This window comes from Hyposmocoma kahamanoa, unplaced genomic scaffold (assembly GCF_003589595.1).
Source record: "Hyposmocoma kahamanoa isolate Upper Pololo Valley unplaced genomic scaffold, ASM358959v1 230, whole genome shotgun sequence".
Classification (NCBI taxonomy): domain Eukaryota; kingdom Metazoa; phylum Arthropoda; class Insecta; order Lepidoptera; family Cosmopterigidae; genus Hyposmocoma; species Hyposmocoma kahamanoa.
Window position 1 is genome coordinate 559,997 of NW_020653749.1, and position 22,132 is coordinate 582,128.

A 22,132-nucleotide genomic window follows, 5' to 3' on the forward strand; every position below is an offset into this window, starting at 1 on the left:
TTTTTTCTCTTGAAATTGTTGGTTCCGCTTCACACAACTTATTTAAATGTAGATTGAAGCACTGGCTTATCAAGCAATCGACATAGGTATGTAATTTACTACATTGGTTAAATAGTATTAATATAGTATTTATCTTTCATAGATTTCTCACAAATTGCGGTACGGCAAAAAAGTCGTTAAAAACCAAAACCAATATCTGCAATAAGCACATGGAAAAATTCGTGATGTCCGTTGGTTCGTTCCGTGTCTTAGTTGGCATAGCGTCTAGTACGGTTTGCTGGGAGATGTGAGTCCGAATCCAACTGGTTCGAGTGATTTTTTCTAAGTGATTTTTGTTTAATAATTATAACATAAGTAGTGAAGTAATTTTACAAAAAAATAATTGAATATCATGGTGGTGAACATCCTGACGTTCAATGAAAACTTAATTACAATGTTGTGTGTAAAAAGATAATTAATTACAATTTGAATGTGACTATATTAGGATGTATTTATATGAAAATAATACGAACATTACCAATAAAGTATATATGTTTTTTCCTGGCTGCGAGCTCAACTTTGCATGCTGTTTCATGTGTTTCCCCTTTGAAAGAAGCAAGAAAAGGTTGACGTAGTAGATTTTTTCTATGATCACTTCTCGTTTCGTGTATGTGTGATGTTTAGGGAAAAACCAATGACCGCGGTCACGAACAGCCGCGTTCCGTTTCTCTATTTCGCTTCAAGAACCTAGAGTTTACTCTCTTATGCTACTTCATTAGAAAAACTGACTTAACATTTATATTATTCAAGTCTAATAATAGTTGTGATGGCCTAGTTGCTTCTCAATTCAGAGGTCGATTGTTCGAGACCCTGTCCCTGTCCCTGTGATGGGAGATGGTCGTCGTCGCCCATGGACATCTGCAATAACAGATGAGCTGTATACGCGTCGCCATTCTTTGAGAGTCCTGTCGACACGTTTTGTGAAGAACCCCTAGTCATTTATTTATTTATTTTATTTCTAATCTGAAATTGTTAACGCAGGCTCTGACACGTGCGTAACGTCACCAATGTCAGATACAATAAGTGTATCATCTGAATTGTCTGATAATGAATTAATAATGTTCAAATTAATGCGGACCAAGACAATCAGTAAATAAGAGAAATGTTCGATTGCTGTGTACATTCGTAAAGACAGTGTCGTCCGGGCTAGGTACTTTTAATATCTATCGATTTAAAGGCCTTAAGAGTGTTTAGTTAGGGTGGTTATATTTAAAAAAAAAATTCATATATCTATCTGTAAGCGGTATGTAAAGATTACCTTAATAGAGATCATAGTTCAGAAGCTACAAACCCGTGTTGCACCAGTACCTAAATGGCAGTAAAATTATATTTACAATTAAATGACTTGTTTGCAATTTTATTATCAAAAGTTAACTGAAAAGCTAACTTATGACTTTTGTTGCTTCCAGTGTCGCTGTTTATAATGTTCCAATTCCAAGTCGTTTTTACTATTTCATCATAGCATTTAAATATATTATCATTTCATTGAATGAATTATATTTATTCGTTGAATATGTGGTTTTCAAACAAGTATACATATTAAAACAGCCCTCATATTTACCGATATTAGCATGCAAATCGATGGGATTTCAACAGCTTAATAAAGCTAAAGAAATTCCTATTAATTAATTTATTTATTTAATTGCATTATGGATTGCACTGAGAAAGGCATCTCATGCAAACATGGACCCTATTAGGGTGTTGCAATATAAAAGTATACATTGACTTATTTATTCTTAAAAAAAAACAATAAATATTATATTATAGCTTAATTTTTAAGATTACATATTATAACAGTAGTTATTGTCGTGCCATGAAGATGTCAATAATATAAAAATAATATATATATTGTTAAATAAGTTAAAAGATCAAATTTATTGAGATTTATGTGTAAAGAGGTCCTTAACAGAATAGAAACTTTTATCTCTTAGCCATGACATCACTTTGGTTGCAACAATACGAACAATAATAACGCGTACTCTCTAGCAAAGTCGCTAAAACTGTCACTAATGTACAGGTCCTTTCATTTCCACAGTGATCCAATTACTGGATTTCAAAGAATTATTAGTATTATGACTTTAGACTTAAATTATCAAAGTGAATTTATACAATTAATGAACATCGTGCTGTACGAAAGGTGTGTTAAAAGTAGTAAGCTGACCGCAGTCATCGGACGTTGATATATAAAGATATTAGGTAGGATGTTGGTATACATGTTGTCTAAACAAGACTTACAACATTGAAAAAGTGAAATGTGCCCACTACTTAGACTAGGAACTTGTAATATATTAACAATGATGCCTGAAGTAATATATTTATTTGGTTATTTATTTTGCCTAAAACCTCGTCTAATCAGTTTATCAGACAATCCGTAAGATGAACGTGAGTGAGCTCAAGCTTAATATAATAGAAATAATATGTTAATTTACAAAAAAAAGCATCACAGTACACATGCATTCTGCAATATGCAGAATATCTTTATATATCAAGAAATAGGCTCACAATATCTGTACATACTTTAAATTTTATATAATTACTAATGAATGTTTTAGAATAGAATACGTTTAATTGCCAGAACACAGAAATTATACAAGTCTTAAGTATAAGGGTACATTGCATCATAATCAACCTGCAAGCAGATGTGCCAATATTAATGGATTTAATGTTTGGTCTCTTTAGTTTCAAATTAATGTACAACATTTGTAAATTATACTATTTATTTAATTTCATTTGGTAATTTATCGAAAACAGTTATTCTCATAAATCACTTTATTGCAACCAGTTTAGTAGAAAAGATTCATAATTTTTGCTTTAGTTTGCCTTTGAATGACTTTACCACGTGTTTTAAAATATTGAGGATGAGAGTTGACAAATTCATAGATATATCTAATGTACACGCGTGTCAAAGGCAATATGTTATATATGTTTAATGTTTTCGAACAACAATTTGCAGCTGGTAGAATCACGCATTGCAAATTCTCCGAATAATCTGATGCAGCAGATTTAATGTCCGATTGATTTTGTTTACACACTTTTTGGACAGGCTTTCTTTTGCTGTCGAAGTGTTGTTACAGTTCCTCTCTATTGCCGTATTAATTGAAATATTTGTAAATTGAGTTTTGAATAGACTGATTAATGTCAGGAGATTGAATCCTGTCAATAGAAGCAGCTGTCCGATAGCCAACAATTCTGTTATCTGCCACCTAGGATAACTTGCAAATGCCTATCTTATGTCAAATAAATAAGTTAGTAATTTATAATAAAATTATAAGTATCAACAGAATGGAATTTACTACAAGTCTATAACGAAATGGCAAACTATGTAATTACACATGTAAATTATGTCTCATATTGCTTTCATTGCTTGCGAGGCTCTTACTGAAGGGAATTCCATAATCGGATAACAGTGGGCATTGTTGCGTTCCGATTTTGAGGGCTGTGGATGCTGATGAACCTGTAGGCACTTGGGACTTGTCAACTTTGTGTCTCGGAGTGGCAGTGCCCCTCGGATGGCCTGCGATTTGAAGTTCTGAATGGCAATGCGTGGCATCTGTGAATAGGCGTGTCGCTTGCCACTGGGCGGGCAACTTGTTTGTCCCGTCATTTTCCTTATATCATAAATAATACATATTTGTTAATTGTGGTCTTGGTAGTCAAATTGCAAACCTATATGTATATCCATCCATCGCTATACAGAATAATATTGTTCTGAGTGTCATTTAAAGTAGTTACAAGGAGGTATTTTTTAAATTTCTCACACGGTTCCTGCATCAGCAATAAAGAGGAATCAGAGTATCCCACAGGTGGGAATGATTGAGCTTTGCTTATTTAGGTACAATTACATTGGTCTTGGGATTTATCCTTCAAAAGTCAAATCCAGCATTTTTTACATATAACTTACATAATTGAATAACCTATCCATAGCCAGTATGTTTCTTTTTTAAATCTTCTGTTGAGTTGTATTTTCTTATATTTGTGCTATGAGCTAAATTTTTTTTAATTCTAATTGATAGCACAATATGTCACTTTTATAACTTTGTCCATTTGTTAAGGTTTTGATTATGTACAAATATTAAATTGCATGCAACAAATTTTGACATTCTTTTCTGTTAAAGTAACATTTTTACAATTTGAAATTTTCTTTTGTTTATAATAAATTTATGAAATGTCTTAATTTTAACATACACATATTACATATATTTTTTTTAGTTTGTTTTGACTGTAATTTAAAATCAAAGTTGTAGAAGTCATCGAGCTATCTCCCACGACAAACAGCTGGTGATTGTCTCATGTGTAAGAGATGTTATAGCAGGCACCATTGTGGGAGCACTGCCGTGCCGACTAGTTAATCAAGAAGCGACTGCTCCTGTGTTACGAGCAATTCTAGAAGAAGCATGAGGACATGCTCTCCACTTGTCGAATGACCGAGCTTATTCCGGAATGAGGACATTCCTAGAGCAGAATGGCCGTCTGTTAGCGTATCGTGACATTATATTATTTTATTTTGTTAGAAAACTTACTTTGCGTCATTAAGAATTAGTTTCATCGAAATAAGAAATAAATCGATAACATCATCATCGATAACAACGGAACGGTGACAGGCGGCCGCCATTACGAAAAGCATCTTTGACTAGAACAGACGTGTTTTGTTTTGTTTGGATTTATAGTGAAAGATCTTATAATATAATTTATAACAGTCACTGGAGTCTCATTTCTATGTCTACTTGGAAAACGTTCCAACACAATGAGCTATAGAGATTGATAAAGCTATACGGTTTCTTGAAAGTTTTAGTAGCACGGTTCATAATGCCTAATGTCTTGTAGGCCTTAACAAGCATAAAATATGATCAAAGTTATTTCTGAAGGTTAATATTTCGTCAAACAATATACCAAAGTCTCTAACTACTTCCCGGCGTACATTAGGTTTGTTTGGGACCATTGAGCGACAGTTTCAATGTCATTTTGAAGAATGATATTATTACTGCTGTTAGAGATAGTGTTAAAAATGTTTAGATCATCTGCGTATAAGGGACAGGAGCAACGATGTTTTGCAATCAGGTCATTAATAAATATTATAAAAAATAAAGGCCCCAAATGGGAACCCTGGAGCACGCCAGAGAGATAGTAACAGGTGGGGATGAGAACCCTTTAATACATACCGGTTGACTTCTATTGTCAAGATAAGATCGTACCCAAACTTTTTAGTTTCACGATAGTTTTAATTACAGAAAATGGCACTCAACACAAATCACTTAACGTAGACCTTTTTTATAACTAGTTGTGTTTTTTAATGATATAAGAAAAACGAATAAGTATATAAGTAACAAAGAGGGTGGTCAAGCAAACATATTTTTGGAAACCGATACTTTAAACTCTAACACCCAAACACACTTTTCCTATTTCTTTATTTATAAATAAACGTGGCAAAATGCATTCCTATTTTATTTACTAGTCATATGGCATGAAAATCTTTGGCTTCGTTACAGAGTTTAGCGAGTGTTAAAACTAACACGAGTCATTAAACTGGAATATCTCTTGCATTATTATCTCGAGTCATTGAAACAAGAGACAGAGCAGGTCCATAAGGACCAAAATCCCTTGCCACATCCGCTGGCACCTTCTGACTATTCTCAGGCGGCGAACGTCCTCGTCGCGGCAGCGCGAACCGCAGCTTGTCCCAGAACCAAGGATCACTCTTCTCCAAGTATGTGTTGGTCCGAAGATAGGTCTTCAACTCCGGGTCCAAATCGTCCGCTTCCATAACATCATCTAACACCACGACGATCAACCTCGCCCGGCCCTCGTTCAGCATACTCGCGTGCGCCATGCGGAACTCCAGCATCCCCCACACGGACTTAACGAAATTCCTCGACAGAACTATCAATGTACGCCGCGAGATTTCTATCGACACTGATATCTGTTTCGGGATCCACTCGCCAATAACCCAATCCCGCATGTGAACACACGTTTTATAGTCTTCTTTTTCTAACAAAGTCAGTAACTCTTTTACAACATACTCCTCATCGTCGTGAGAGAAAGAGATGAAAACATCGAAAGGGCGTTTCGCGTCGAGCTCCTCTTCCTTTAAGCAGCAGAGACACCAACCTCTTGCATATAAGAAGATTTTGATAGCCTGTCCATATCTGAAGTATATGGCTACAACTAGCGCAATTAACCCAGCAAATATGAGCAAGACTGGAAGTAAAACACGAAAAAGGATGGATTCTAGCAGGTCTCTCTTCGGACAAAGTGTTGACACGGTGACATTACTTATAGGTTGTCCATCTATTGCACAGGTTAGCATTGTATAGTCCTCTACCTGAAATAGGATAATCACATTCATTGGTGCCTAAGAAGTATGAATCACTTTGGTTTTTTTGTTTGAATTTTCAGATATATGGAAATGTTGTTTGGCTAAAATTTTGCTTAAATAAAAACTTCCTCTGAGAGCATGGTCCTAGATAGTATTTTGTAAACTCATATTATTACGTTGGACATAGGTGATGGAGTGAAATACGTTGACGTTTATAGAGATGTTATGTCTCTAGAAGATAAATATGACAAAATAATTGAAATTAATATAAGCATTGGTAACCAAGCAATACGCATCACATGTTAAAATTAGACCATATATATATAGTCTAGCTATACTATATCTTCCTTGTCCCATATTTAAGTTATCTCGCCAACTTTTAGGCAATCCTAAAACCATGTGATTATATAAGTAAAAAACCAAACGTACCTGTTCTTTATGTTCATTTAGGGAAGTGAGGAAGACTTGATTTTGGCAATCGCATACGATAGGATTGCCAGCAAACTTGATGCGTCGATCAGGAGTAGAGAACAGCGCATTTGCAGTCTCGTCATCAATGTAAGATATTACATTGTTGCTCAAGTCAATGAACTGAAAACACATAGGGGACATGATTTTTGAGTGATTGTTTCTCTTGCTACATTGTACGTCATTTTCCTTTAGCCTGCGTTATTAAGAGAATAAATACCTGACAAACACTTAAAAGTTACAACGACGTATGAAATCAACCATTAGCCAAATCATGGACAAAACTACCTAGGAAAATAAAAATTTAAATTTATTTTGCTCATTGTTTCATATCCGAGATGCCAGATCCCGCTCAATGTGCACATATTGCGTTATCCAGTATTTAGAAGTAAGTAAACTAGATAAATTTGTCTGACCTTAAGCGTTTCAGGAAGACTGTGGGCAGTAAAATTCTGGATGCGATTTTCTTGAAGATGTAATTTTTGAATGCCTAATTCTCTTGGCTTTGCTGCATCGTCACTCTGTGGAAATAAAACAATATTAGGATTGCCAAAGTTCTCTTTTGAGGTCAATTAAAAACATGATTCAATTAAGTCGCAAACAATAAATAATATTTAGACGTTACCTCAAGAAATTTGCTGTAGTCATTCACTTTGAATGATACTTCTTCGATGACATTGCGCTCGAGCCGGAGCTCTAATTGACTGTTGTTGAGTTTCGGTAAACCTGAAAACTATTCATTTATAACGTTAGTTTGTTACTCGTTCGTGATTTTCACTCAATTATCAATATTTTAAAGAATCATTTTAATTGGCTGGTCCCAAACTAGAAAATAACTCTTTAAAGTAAGTATTAGCGGAAATATTAAATCCGTAAACTTATTACGTCCTTATTATATATTTTTAATTTTGGTTTCAATAATTTCAATCATCATCAAATTATCATAATCCGCAATTGACATTGTATCTTTACCTTTAATTTTCTAACTTTGCAACTCGAAAGATCGAGATGCTCGAGAGACTGCGCCCGCATGTTTTGCAAACAAAGCTCAGACGTTGCGGTACGAGAAGCCACCAGTCTTTTCAACTTTGGTAACCACAGAGACCAAAGTTCCGTGATCATCGTTGTCGTATCGACTGTATAGAAAAAAAAATACTAGTGATGAGCAAAGTATTTCAACAAAAAGACTAGATCTTTATAAATACACAACACATGTAATGTGAGATTTTAAGCTAAACAAATTTGCACATAAACTTAACTGTAATCATATATTGCCATCCAAATAACATACAAAATTTATTCCAACGTAACGTAACTTTATAACAAACGTAACGGCTGATCTTATAAAATTCTATGTATTTGGATTACACACATACAAGGCACTATTATGCTCCGAAATTGGATATGACCCTATATTTGGAATTTGTTTCATCGATATCCCTTTTGGATGTGATTTATATGTACAAGCGTACAAACGCCTTTTCAAGTTGGATGACAAATATATCACTTTGTCTTGATTTGAATTTACACAGGTGTGTAGCAAAACGAGAACGGAAAGAAAAAACAAAGAGAAACGTGTTAAAGGCCATAGAGAACCGAAGGAGAAAGAAGTTCAGGCATCTGATGCGTCAAGAAATTTTCTTAGATACATCATAGAAGGGAAAATCTAAGGACAGAGAGACAGAGGAGGATTGCGAGCAAGTTATTGAGACAAGGCAAGGGGGAAAATCAATGTAGAGTCGTATCAGAAACTGAAAATTAGGTAGCTTAATAGAGGTGGTTGGCGATTACTCCTCCTACAAGGGCCTAGCTCTTATGCAAAGAGAAAAAAAATTAAATCTATGATAGAAACTAACTAACTGTGGTACCTTGGCATAAATTTAAACGTGGATTATGAGTAAGTGTGAAGTTCTTCAAATGTGGTGCCCGTCCCAATGCCATATAAATATATTCGACGGTGCGTCTATCGAAGCCATTATCTGATAAGTCCAATTCAGCAAGACTCGCAAATACAACATTGTTACTGAAAAAGAAAATTAATCATAAATAGAAATAGAAAATATAACAAAAGGGCATAAGATCATTTCGTAAGTAAGAAGACGAAATTAACACGATTATAACCGAATATGTGGCCGAACGGTTACCATGCCGGACTGCCACGCAGAGGTCCCAGGTTCGATTCCCGGGCCGGGAGAAATAGTTGTATGGCCTACAATTATTTCTCTCGTGAGTTTTGGTGTAATTTGTGGTTGTCTATGTGTGTGTCCATGGCACACACATAGACAACCACATATATAAATAGATTATTAACTTAAATTCGTAAAACGTAATTCGTATATTTAGACCAGATAATATAGAATTTGGCTAAGAAAGTAACATAAAGCTCATGTTCCAATAAAAGCTTTGTTATATTTGTAACACAGGTAATGAAACCCAACGCGATCATAACATTGCGAGACTCATGTGGGATCGTCGTCCAGTAACCGGCAACACATTTCGTTATATTGAGAATATTTTCTTATAATATCATTTTTTCCCCATCAGCCGCCATGCTGAAGTATGAAACATGTTTGCCAGTACCAGTGGTGAAAGAATTTACCAACCAACGTAAGGTACTTGTCGTTTGTTGCCCAGAGTGCGCCAGAGATCCATGAGACGTCACTCATGGAGACACTCACGATTAATTCAATAGCATGAGACTTTCATACTTTACCAAAAAATTATATAAAAATATCCATAAAAGTACTTACAACTGAAAATGAAACAACTGGCTGTTACGTATCTGAATGCTTTCAATGTTCGTTGCGTTGGTAATGCCGATGTCTATCTCAAACATGCGATCTGGTAAGTTGTTGATCTCTAGTTTACGAAGGCTGCTCGCTTTCGTAAGCTGGAATCAGAAACAAGTTACCACTTATTATTGTGGTGAATTTCGCAACCAATATTATGTCAAATATTTCACAAGATGGATGTATACTTATAATACGATACTAGCAACAGAACTTAACAAGGAAATAAATATACCAGAAACGACAACGAATCTGATCTGGAACGGAAAATTTGGGGAATACTTTAAGTAATACAGCATTAAATTTATCTATACCATAAGCAGAACACCTGGCCTAGAATCAATTAAAATTTTAGTTGTTTTGGGTATAGTACCAGAGCTTACATTCGTCACTAAGGCCATTAACCCAGCAATGTATTTATGAATAAATACCCTCAAAATTTACTACGTTACGGTATAAAACACTAACCACTCGGTGAAGAGAATCAACAGAAAGAGACTGCAGATCAAGATGTGTGAGGTTGTAGCAAGTAGCCAGCCAACCCTTATCAGTATCCAGACTCTCCACATCCCAACTTATCAGAGTCAGCTCACGGAGGTGGCTGCAACCGCCCAATGAGCTTTGAGACATACCGCTCTCTAAACCCATCTGAAAAGGTTTTATAAGTAACTAATCATATTATCACATTAATCATAGTGGCTAACTAAGGTGCCAGATAACCTCATCAATTACCTGGTCTCCAACTAGGGCATTCCCTATACTATACGTACCAGAGCAATAGAATTCCCTCCGGGGTACTACCCAGAACACCCAGAACGGAAACAGTTTAGAAAAGGTCATTTCACAGCGCAAACTATTGGGCCACTTAGGTCGTTTAGTGCCTGTGCTCTCCAAAAAGAACTACACAAACAAGCAAATAAACATTACATCGTATTTCATGAATCCCAAATTAGTGGCCTTGAGCCAGCAAAGTAATGTAGCGTAATTTAATTCCTGTTGGCATTCCACTATGGCTCTAGCTTTAGTAATTACGTAAGAGTGGTTTAAACTTTAGAAATATGTAATTTTAGACTTAACCAGTAATTACCTTTTCTATTAATGAGGTGTTGGGCAACTTCGGCAGCTCCGCTCCTATCAGTCTAAAGTCAGACAGCGTAGAGATGTATTTCACGACATCCTTCGGCACACGCGGTCTGGCCAGTACACTCCTCTCATCATAACTGTGGATGGCCATATTAAAGTTTACAACAAACAATCATACTTGGATAAATGGTATCAAATGTGATTTAGTTAGGTTATAAGATTATTACACTTGGAACGAAACTTGGATTCATCATCACTGAAGCCTGAATCGAAGCAGGAGTTCATGCAGTGGAACAAAATAGGCACTGCACGTCCTAAGAAGTTCAAGGTGTCACAACCGGCTGGAAAGGTCATGGCGACTGTTTTTTGGGACGCTGAGAAAATTTTATTGATCGATTTTTAAAAAAGGCGATAATACCATAGGGGACTATATGCTAATCTACTCGAAAAATTAAAAGCTGCCATCGTAGAAAACGGAGGGGAAAAATGACTGGCGTGCTGCTTCTGCACGACAAAGCGCTAGTTCACAAGAGCCATGTTGCAGTCAATGGCTGCCCTACAGAGATGTGGTTTCGGAACACTAAACCACTCTCCCTGTAGTCCAGATCTGGCCCCCTCCGATTATTAATTATTTCCTAAGTTAAAAATAGAACTTCGAGGAAAGAAATTTGCCGAGAATGAAGAGGTAAAGCAGCAATTTTAGACTATTTTGAAGGCCTTAACAATTTTTATAAACTATAGGAGAGATCTGGTAAATATATTAAGATTAAGGGAGAATATTATAATAAAAAGGAAAAATAGTAACTTCTTTAATTTTGCTCCCTTCCTTACCGTTCCGTGAACTTTTTGACCTCCCCTCGTATCAACTGATGAGACGACTAATTCTGTATTGTTAAGCAACACGCCTATACATACCACTTACAGTGACATTCGGTTAATCACAAAGACCTGAAGGGCACTGCCACTGCGCCCGACACCCTGACATATAAAGTTAACAAATCGTTTGTGCCTGTAGTAACTTACCTTTCAAAACCAGCTTATATTACTCCTTAGAGGCAGAAATATATATGGTACCTATGGTGACAGTACTTTTCTGGGTGAACTCTTAAGAAGGTATAGAATATTGTCAACCTAAAAATTTTTCTTCACAGAAGTCATAATATGTTCGGCGTCGATTACTTAGTTGATACAGGAAGACTCAACGACTTACCGTAATTCTAGAGAAGTGAGGTTAAGTCCCTCAAACTGAGAGGCTTTGAGCGCTGGGGTGATTGGCAAATTACTTAATGTTGATGTTTTCATGTTTAGCTTCTTTAACACTGTAGCAAAACGGTCTTTTGGCAATGGACAGTTATAAAAGCTTATAGACTGAAAAATAAATCATAATTGGTTTTCAATTCACTCATCGATGCCTCCACATTGCCTGGCCATTTTTAGTCTAAAATAACACAGATGAATGGATGGAAGTTAAGACTATAGAAAAGTATATTATTTAAGTGCTAGTTATTGAGGAGATTGAAAATAAGCCTGGCAGTGTCGCAAAATTTCCAAGATGAATTATTCCAACAGTGGCCACTCAAAGTTATTTAGGTGTGCATGCTACATCGTCGACCTCATCGTCACTTTTCACCAAGTGAAATGGAGGTCAAATGGATGCTTATTTCCTCATAAAAATAGAAAAGTTAACTTTAACTGTTTTTTAGGTTATCGATCAAGATTTGTTCTTTTGCTTGATATTACCATGCATTACCAATAGAAAAAAGTAACTAAATACATACAGCAACTGTAGCTGTTTCAGCAAAGTGCGGGAAGTTGTAGTCATCAAGATACTCGTACTTAACGTGTGCATTGCATTGCAATTGTACCCAATTGTTGTATTCCATTAACGCTAGAGAGCTGTCGAACCCTGCACATAATTATACACATATACATTAAATTATAAGATCCACATTTGCTAGACTACATTCTTTTAAGTCCGATACCTATATGATGATTAACCGGTATGTTTTGTGTCCAGTAGGTATTAACTTTTACCACGGAATTGCTGCCTTGTTTTCGCGATTTGAAAGGAGTCAGCTTGGCAAAAGTTTTTTAATGTCATGTACTGGTCGTTGAAGGAATATCAACAAAATAGAATCCCAACTAGAGACGATTCTGGCGTCCTTTCAGATCATTAATTCACAAGTATATATCTTAACTTTGAAATCGGCGAGTTTGAGGACGAAGCATTTTATTTCCTATCGCCGGAGCAAGAGCTGAGTCTTTGTTCGATACACACAATAACAATGTCCTTTATTTGTAGGTACCTCTGTTGTGCTGTTTTGTAAATTAGCTTATTCTTCAAGAGTCGTCAACTAAATATCTAATTTTATGTCATTTTGTTTTTTTGGTATCTCTGGGTGAACTTTACTTCTTTTGTCTTGTTTAATTTTAACTACTTATGAACTAACATCTGTCTCTAATAATTTAGTGTCTTACTGTGTGTTTTATTGTACGTGTGTTTATGTCTCACTTTTTTCATCGCATTTCTTTAGTTAACTCGTAAATTTAGACAAATTTTCACAAACTTACAATTTCCAGTCACTTTGTAGTGGCAAAGTGGCTGAGGTTTATTTAAAAACATGGGTAGCATTATGCATTCTCCAACAATAGTGTTACCATTGGTGGTGGTGTAGTTACTGAATACAGCGGTAGTGTAAAGGCACAGTGATATCAGGAACAGTGTGACTTGCATCTAAAAGAATAACAATTAGATAAAATTACTCCTTCAACGGTTTAGGTACTAATGATCTCTTGCTTTAAAGGTGACGAAAAACATTGTTGAGAAACCAACATGTCGCAGAAGATTCACAAAGCTTCAAAGACTTAAGAAATTCCTAAAGCGTGGAAGTGAAAAGTGAAATCGTGTACATCTTTTACACGAGCAGCCTATGGGTAAAGTATAAGCAAAGAACCCTGGATTCATTGATGGTGTAATATAACAACAAAAGGTAATAGAGCTGTCGTGTCACTGCAGTACATGTTTGCAGATGCGAACACAGATGACTTTAATGCCATTATTCGCGAGAGGACTGCCTCACTAATGATACGTGCGCGCGGTAGCGTTAATAGCATCCCTAGCCGTTGTTGCCAATTGGCCGGACTGACCATACCAACAACATTGAGTGCAACTCCACGTACGTAGGGTAGTCGTCTAGCCGTGACATTTTCTCTAGTGTTAAGTCCTTTTACATTGTACTAACCATAGCACGTAAGAAAAAAATACTGTATTAGAAACATTACTATGGATCATGGCTAAAATAAATTATTCTATTCTGTTAAATGATGCAAATTTTGCCAGAAAATGACTACTAATAAATAAAACGTGATTCGCTATTTTTACAGTCCGACAAGAAACGGAAAAGACCTGATACAAAAGATTCTTATTTATAATATTATCTCACTTAACTAAAATAATTTCTTCCCGCTAAAACCGCCAAACACCATAGAGAAATAGTGTTGGTGGTATTAGCTATGACCAACAATAATACCAAGAGATGATAACAGATGGCAGATTACAAACAAAGTCTATGGTCGCGACACAGTCTATGGCATTAAGAAATAATAATTGGCAACGCCGATAAAAAAAGTAAAATGTCATCTGTAATTCAAATTTCTCAACAATAACTACTTTTCTTGTCACCGAATAAATTTTCTGTTTACACTCCCTTCATGATTCTTATAAAACTACACTATTAATTTCACAAGCCAATTATTCTAATTGAATTGTGAAAAGAACAAACATCAAACCATTAAACTTTAAATTAAAATAAGATTCATTTACACAATTATATTCAAAGTTCGTAGTTTCAGAAAATGGTAGTACGTAGGATGTACGGCTTACAATGTTATATATTTCTGTATTTAGTTCATAATAGTGTTGTGTATATGGGTAATTCTTACAAAATCTCGAAATTCTTGTCCTTCAGGTTTATAGAAAAAAAAGTTTTTAATTCCTTCGTAAAATTAATATTTAATGGCAAATTAAAATTCAATTGCTACTAATGCCTTCATAAAATATTGATTATTCTATTTAAAGAAAAATAATAATCATATAAAAATGTCCCCAAATTCATTCCTTCACTATGTCCCAAGTTAATAATCAAACACGTTCTGTGCTTTAAATCAACACATTTGACAAAAAATTTGAACTATCAAAATAAAATATGTTTTTGCGACAAATAAATTAAAAAATATGTATATTATTCATGTGCCAACCAAAAAAGTCATTCCCTCACACTTTTACCTTCACTCGATTTGTGAACGCATTTTTAATCATTGGCAAATGCATTTAAAAGTTTTTGAAAGTTAGGAAGCACTGTAAACTAATCAAAATGACAAAATTTCAATTTGTTTGTCATAGGTCAATGTTGTTTGTGTAAAAAGTTTCTACTACGAAAATATTTAATTTAAAATTCAAAAAGTTACGTTTTTGAGTCATTCTCTCACATCATATGAAAAGATGTTAAGAGGGAGCATGCCAAAAAAGTTTTGACGTTGGCTCCGCCCACATTTGTGAGACAAATATATGCCTGAAGTTCGCGTGACATGCGACATGAGATGCTGAATTTTGCGCATTAAAAGTACCAAATTCGTTTTAGCGGAATAACTCTAAAACTAAAGGGATTAAAAAAATCCGTAGTGACAGTTCTCGATCATGCATAAATATAATTAATTATCTAATTTTTGTCCTAATAACCTGTAGCATTTCGAGGATGAATCGAAAACATGTGAAAATTAGAGGTCATTTCGTGATTTTTATCTATCGAGGAAACTATATAGTTTTATGTTTCTGATTAGTGTCTATGCTTGAATATATCGTGTAGTTACTCATATAATATTTTATTTTTAACTTTAAAGTGGATATACCCCTCTAAAATCAAATCGAAGATTAGGATTTTTTCCTCTGCTCCTTCTTAATAAACCTTTGATTTTATTAATTAATTATACACTCAGATGAGTTTTCGGTAGCAATAAGCTTACACATAACATTAAGTCAAAAAGTAAGTTTATATCGCTATTTTATCTTAGTTTATTTTGATTTCGTCATTCCCTCACCGTCATCTCCTCACCCTCAAGTGTTCTGGGTAGTCAGAACACTTGAGGGTCTTCTTTTTTAAAGTCATTTATTTTGGGGGCTACTAAGTCATCATAAACTGCTTACATAAGTACCTACTATACAATTTAAAAAAAAACATACAAATTCTTACTAATAATTTTCATTAAATTTCGGAATTTCATGAGAACTGCCCATATAACGTTTCATATATCCGTATGAATACATAGACGCATAATTTAATTATTAATATGCGTGCTAGTTATATATTGATGTTCATGAAATAAAGAATATTTCTTATTTAAAAGTTCTTTTTTCTCACTTTCTTTGTGGTATTGTTTTTCTTTTAACAGAGATAGGACTATTTACTTACATTTATCTTTGTTTATTCTTTATTTTTGTTTCTATTCTTAGTATTTTACATCCAGTAGTTAGTTTAGTAGAGTAATTTGACCTATCCAAAAGTGCTAAACGTATGTTAAGGTTAAAATTGCATTAAGTGTCGTAACAACCTCAAAATATGGCTGTGATGGTCCTTTCCAACAAAAAACGAACCATCAAAATCCATTCACAAATATCGGTAAATATGCTTAACATATACAAATGCATACAGTCGAATTGTGAACCTTTTTCTAAAGTCGAATGAAAATAATTTTAGGAATTGGTGCTTTCCTTATAATATAATAATTACGCACACACTCAACATAGCCCCGCACTAGGGAAGCCCTGTGTCGCGGGTGCCATAGATACACACATAGATAACCACAAATTACACCCAAACTCACGAGATAAATAAATGTAGGCCATACAAATATTTCTTCCGGCCCGGGAATCGAACCCAGGACCTCTACGTGGCAATCCGGCATGGTAACCGTTCGGCCACAGAGGCATAGATTTACAGCCGTTTAAAGCGATCTATTTAAATGTAAAAATCTGTAAAAGTCATGAAACAAAATTATGATGTTAGTAATATAGTCCTGCGAGAGGTTGTTTGTCTAAACACCTCAGGACCCCATTTCAGAACTATTCGATATCTCAACCGAATCATACGATTGGAAATCTTTCTCGAATCGAAGGGCGCTTTTCGAGCTATTCAGAACATTCGAGTTAAAACGTTCAATTCGGATACGATATCGTTATGCGACAGCGTCTGTCTTTCCACCAAAGATGTGCGACGTAGCGAGGCAGTGTGCGAGGAAAAAATCCACCAATAGGGTTACTTCAGTTTCCTCGTCTCGCTTAGCGCAGCTCTGGTGAAAAACGGTTAGCGGACCTATAGCGAGAGACGTGTGCGAGGGATGCGGGCGGGAATGTGTGCAAAATGGTGTATTAAACTAGAGCAACTGAAAGTATGACACTAACTGACACTGACACATCACCATCGCTTACCCCTCCACACCGTACCCAGCCCGCGTATAGATGGTAAGAGTCCATAACGCATCCTCACACCGTTTCACATTGCCGCTACACATCCTCGCACCACCTCGCTACCTCACATATCTCTGGTGAAAAATAAAAATTCTTTTACACACATTTTTTGCCTTTAAAGGCCTAAGATATAGGAATGCATTAGTCTTGCATTAAAATAATTTAATAAAATTGATCAAAATCCAGACTTTATTCAAAAAAAAAAAAAAAATCCATATTACATTCTTGCTTTGTAAACAATAGGACGTTTGTAAATTTCATTCGATATCTTTGTTCTGAATAACGTTTGTAGCCTTTGCCAGTCGAAAAGTTCGACTATTCGTATATCGAGTGTGAATCGGGGTTGTGAATAAAAATGCAAAGAAATCGGTCGACAACTGAGTTATCGTAAGGTTTTGAATCGACCCCTTATAAGTTATCATTGTTCTCGACTGTACTAGGCATAGTGTTAGCAACATTTAGAGTAGCGAAACATTGAGGTGATCAGTTTAGAAGGTTTTGTTTTGGTAACCGGTTTTCCTTATAGAATGTTGTCTGTAAATAGTACGTGGGATTTCCTATCGGTTTTTCTCATAACGAGGCTAATGTCAGCCTAGAATCATTACTGTGACAACGAAAAATTGCAAAATTACGTATTTAATATGTAACTATCGATGAAATTTGATTCCATTTGTTTTGTAATTAGATGTTTTGTTGTTTTTCCCCACGCCACCGAATAAAACTGCACGCCATTATTAGAGAATAGTTTTGAATAGTACAGAAGATAGAATAATACAGAATAGTTTTGGAATATACGGAGGCATACACACAGGTCAGTTGTTGGCGCTTCTATATTTCAGTGCAAACGAGAGTTGATGCTTATAAGTAATGCATTACTGATAAAAAGCCCTTATTTTGTCTCTGTTTCTGGTTATATATTTGATGCTTGACGGTTATAGATATAACTAGCGTGACGTCATCCTGAGATAAAATTTAGCAAAAAAGATCGGTTGATGTCCCTATGGCGGTATGCACCTATGATTTTAATTTCTAAGTTACGACATTTGTGAATTTTTAGTAGCAAACCCGCATTTTTTTATGATACCAAGTGACGGGACGAACAAGTCGTGCGCCTGGTGGTAAGCGACATGCCTATCCATAACAGTTGCAGTGCCACTCAGAGCTTTAAATTGCAAAGATCTGAGGGGCACTACCACTGCGCCCGTCACTGAAGACATAAGTTGACAAGTCCCATGTGCCTGTAATTTCACCAGCACCCGTATCCTGCAAAACCGGAACACAAAAATGCTCGCATTACTGCTTGGCGGCAGAAATAGGTAAATGTGGACGAACTGGACGTACTGGGCGAACTCTTTCATAAGTAACTCTACTGCGATAAAAATGACATGCATGCATGACAGGCACTTTGCGATTTAAAACTTTGAGACCAACTGCAACTGTCGTTGATAGGCGTGGTACTCACCGACAGGCGCGCGACTTGTTCGTCTCGTCATTAGGTATCATAAATATATCGTTTACACGCCACTCTGCTGGGCACAGATCTACTCTAAGGAGAAATGATTACATGGAACTATATTCTTATGTCCTTAAAGTTTTTATTCGCTTACCATTTTAACATAGAAAACATTTAATGTCATACATTGGAACAGTGTCAAAGATTGGTACAGTTACAAATTATTGTTAAACTCTAGGCAAAAATACCCCAGCATAAGACAGATGTGATAATAATTGTGAATGTGTTATTATCATTAATTAAAGTACAATATTTAGCTAAATAAATAACGTGCTTGGAGATGAAACTATGTTTTCTTTTCAACACAAAGTTTGCGTTTGTAAAAAACATTATTAAAAAAAAAGAAATATCGATTTAGATCCGAAAACAAAAACTTTGTCATTTCCAATCGAGAAAATTCAATTCGTAATAAGTAATGTTTATAGTCACACTGGTGGGCACAGCTTTGCTCTAAGGAGAAGTTATGTAACTATGTCCTTATGTTCGTAAAGTTCATATTCGCTTACCTTTGCAATGTCCATTTTTTGTAATACATATAGTTTTTAAACGTCACAAACTTCTTGAAAATATATGAAAAATAAATTGTGTTCATTCGAAATGAAAATGAGATATGAGTACGTAAATTAATTTAACATTTATCGTTAATTATTATGTGCATTAAAATTGTTGTTATTTTTAACTAGAACGTAGAAGATACCGGCCGCTTTGCTTAAGGATAAATAACTAAGAAAACATTGCGCGAGCGGCTGGTTTTTAAGAATCTATACGTACATATACACTTATTAGTCTTATTACATGTGTTTATAACGGACAGGTCAGTTTGGCGAAGGTTTCGTAACGCACTTATTATCATCTGTTATTACTACGTACGTATGTTTGTAAATATTTTATTGTCGGGCTCCGAGGTCGAGTGGCACACCGGTTTTCATGGTGTCGCCTTCTCTGAAGCCTCGGGTTTGATACCCAGCCAGATTAATGTAGAAACTAACTTTTCTATATTGTCTCGTGTCTGGGTGTTTGTGGTACCGTAGTTGTTTCTGATTTTCATAACACAAGTGCTTCAGCTATTTTAAGATCAGGAGCTCTCAGAAAGTCGTGTTTGAAAATGAAACTATTTTTTCGTATCTAAGTCGCGTATTATTTGTTATTTCAAACAAACTTCAGGACCTGTAAAGGGCCCGAAACGTTGATTTATTTGACAAAACAAACCGTATACATATACGCGGTATAATCTCAGTACTAAGTACTATAAAAACTGACCTCAAAAGTCATTCATCTCCTAGTTTGCCACCCTTAGAGGTGGAATATTTTCTTTAAGTGGGACAATTCCTGAGGTATCCTCTTTCCAATAAAAAAAGTTAAAAATTAATTCACAATGTTATCGCGTAACATACATACAAAAAAAACATACAGTCAAATTGAGAACCTCCTCCTTTTTTAGAAGTCGGTAAAAATAAAATCATTTACTATGTGTAAAAATGTCGAAAACCTAAGAATTAGTTATCATGTTTAGGCTTATCAAATATTTCTTAACGAATTGCTAGATTTTTTTTTTGGAGTAAGGTGCTTACTTACTCCTGTTTTGTATTAAGGCTTTTTAAATTTTAATTCTGTACTTGAGAGGTAAAGAACCTTAAATGCCAAATAGTAATATTTACTACAGACGGTTTTATAAAGAATACGGCTCATGTAATGGTCAAATTAAATATAATTAAATAAGAAACAAACTACTATAGGATTTAATGTATTTTACCATTGCTTGATTTTTAACATTCTAAAGTAATTTATTTGATTTTAAATTCGGGACAAAATATTAATAGAATCTTTGTCCTACAGAAACGTGCGGTTAGGGCAATTTACAATCAGGGCCCCAGAGTGTCTTTGAAAGAGAAGTTTAAAGAGATTAACATTCTTACACTAACGCAATTTTATGACAATGTTATTTGTGTCAAGAAAAATATTATTTTTTTACGAAAAATAGTGACAGACATAACATTAACTTTTAACTACCTCCGTGGCCGAACGGTTACCATGCCGGACTGCCACGCAGAGGTCCCAGGTTCGATTCCCGGGCCGAGAGAAATATTTGTATGACCTACATTTATTTCTCTCGTGAGTTTGGGTGTAATTTGTGGTTGTCTATGTGTGTGTCCATGGCACCCGCGACACAGGGTTTCCCTAGTGCGGGGCTATGTTGAGTGTGTGCGTTATTATTATTATTATTATTAATACGTGGAATCTATATAAAGTCTCAAATTAATTTAGGGGATAATGTATTTATGCCATTTACGAAGTTTAAAAGTATAGTGAAACAAAAATGTTGTACTAAAGGTTATAATACAGCTTCTGCATACTTGAATGACAAAAATCCGTGGTAGTGACCCGTTTAGCTCTTGTAAGTAGTCCCGATCTAAATAAGATGTTTAAATTAAATATTGTAATGATAAATGTATACAAAGAGCAACCCCTAGAGTTTCTAGCTCATTCTTCTCAGGGGAGTCTACCTTACGAATGAGCAGTAGAGTGTAATCAGTATGACGATTTCAAATATGTTATGACCAACAATTTCAGTACTGTAACGTAATGAATGTCTTTGATAAAGCTAAACTAGCAATTGTAACCGATTATTGTCAAAAAATTAAGTCAATAAAAATTCCAATTACACCAAATTCATTAAGAACATTATCACATCTACTAAATGAGTTTGGTTGTGTGAACTTACTAAGGTCCTTTATCTGTCACCTACAGAATTGAAGTGTTATAAATAGAAAATTACATTTTTTTTAAACCTGTAAAAGGAAAAGTGTATACAGGAACGAAAGCAGAGATAGATGCAATTGTAACCTACTTAAGTTAATAACTGGGAAGTCCAATGAATCCGGTATTGTGGTTTTTCCATGGAGGAACAAAAGTAATAAAAAGACGGTAGGTAAGTATATCAATTCTTTAAAGAACGAACCAAATCACGAAAATCGCTGATAGAAAGCCTCGCGAAGTGCAACGAAGACAAAATCCACCAGCATTAGACTAACACCCTTTTTAGCGAAGATATAAAGTATTTTGCCGTGTGCACATGAAAATAATAAAACAATTTTATGACACTGTTTATGATCAAGACTAGTTAGTAATAAGTCAGTCAGCAGTAGCAGTAGAGCTCCGTGGGAGAAGAGTTCGTCCAGGGAAGTACTATCACCTCTCAAATTTCTGCCGCCAAGTTGTGGGTAATGTGTTTTGATGGGTAAAAGTGCCGATGAATCTACACGCACATCGGACTTGTCAACATGCCTATGTCTCACATTTGCGATTTAAAACTCTGAGTGGCCATGCAACCAGAGATGAACAGTGAGTTAAAACCCAATTAACCCGCCCGGGCTTTTATTAAAAACAATTTTTTTTTAGGCGAG

At 35.2% G+C, this 22,132-nt stretch overlaps 1 protein-coding gene across 1 annotated transcript; it reads right to left on the reverse strand.

The window, feature by feature from the left end:
* Positions 1-4,366: 4,366 nt before the first annotated feature.
* Positions 4,367-19,353, reverse strand: LOC113228380 (toll-like receptor 2). Its single transcript, XM_026461657.1, has 13 exons — positions 19,235-19,353; positions 13,264-13,426; positions 12,471-12,598; positions 11,903-12,060; positions 10,697-10,829; positions 10,078-10,257; positions 9,571-9,710; positions 8,689-8,843; positions 7,793-7,956; positions 7,446-7,553; positions 7,237-7,341; positions 6,782-6,943; positions 4,367-6,358 (listed from the first exon to the last, which is right to left on the reverse strand). Exons 1-13 carry the CDS (start codon positions 19,247-19,249, stop codon positions 5,558-5,560), a joined length of 2,412 nt encoding a protein of 803 aa, XP_026317442.1. The 5' UTR covers positions 19,250-19,353; the 3' UTR covers positions 4,367-5,557.
* Between the last annotated feature and the right edge of the window lie 2,779 nt (positions 19,354-22,132).

What these genes read in the sequence shown, in the direction of transcription:
- LOC113228380 (XM_026461657.1), bottom strand. An exon ending in TTGATTCTCTTCACCGAGTG is followed by an intron (nt 9,711 to 10,077) that starts GTTAGTGTTTTA and finishes TTCTGATTCCAG; the next exon opens with CTTACGAAAGCGAGCAGCCT. An exon ending in GCAAAGTTAGAAAATTAAAG is followed by an intron (nt 7,554 to 7,792) that starts GTAAAGATACAA and finishes ATAAATGAATAG; the next exon opens with TTTTCAGGTTTACCGAAACT.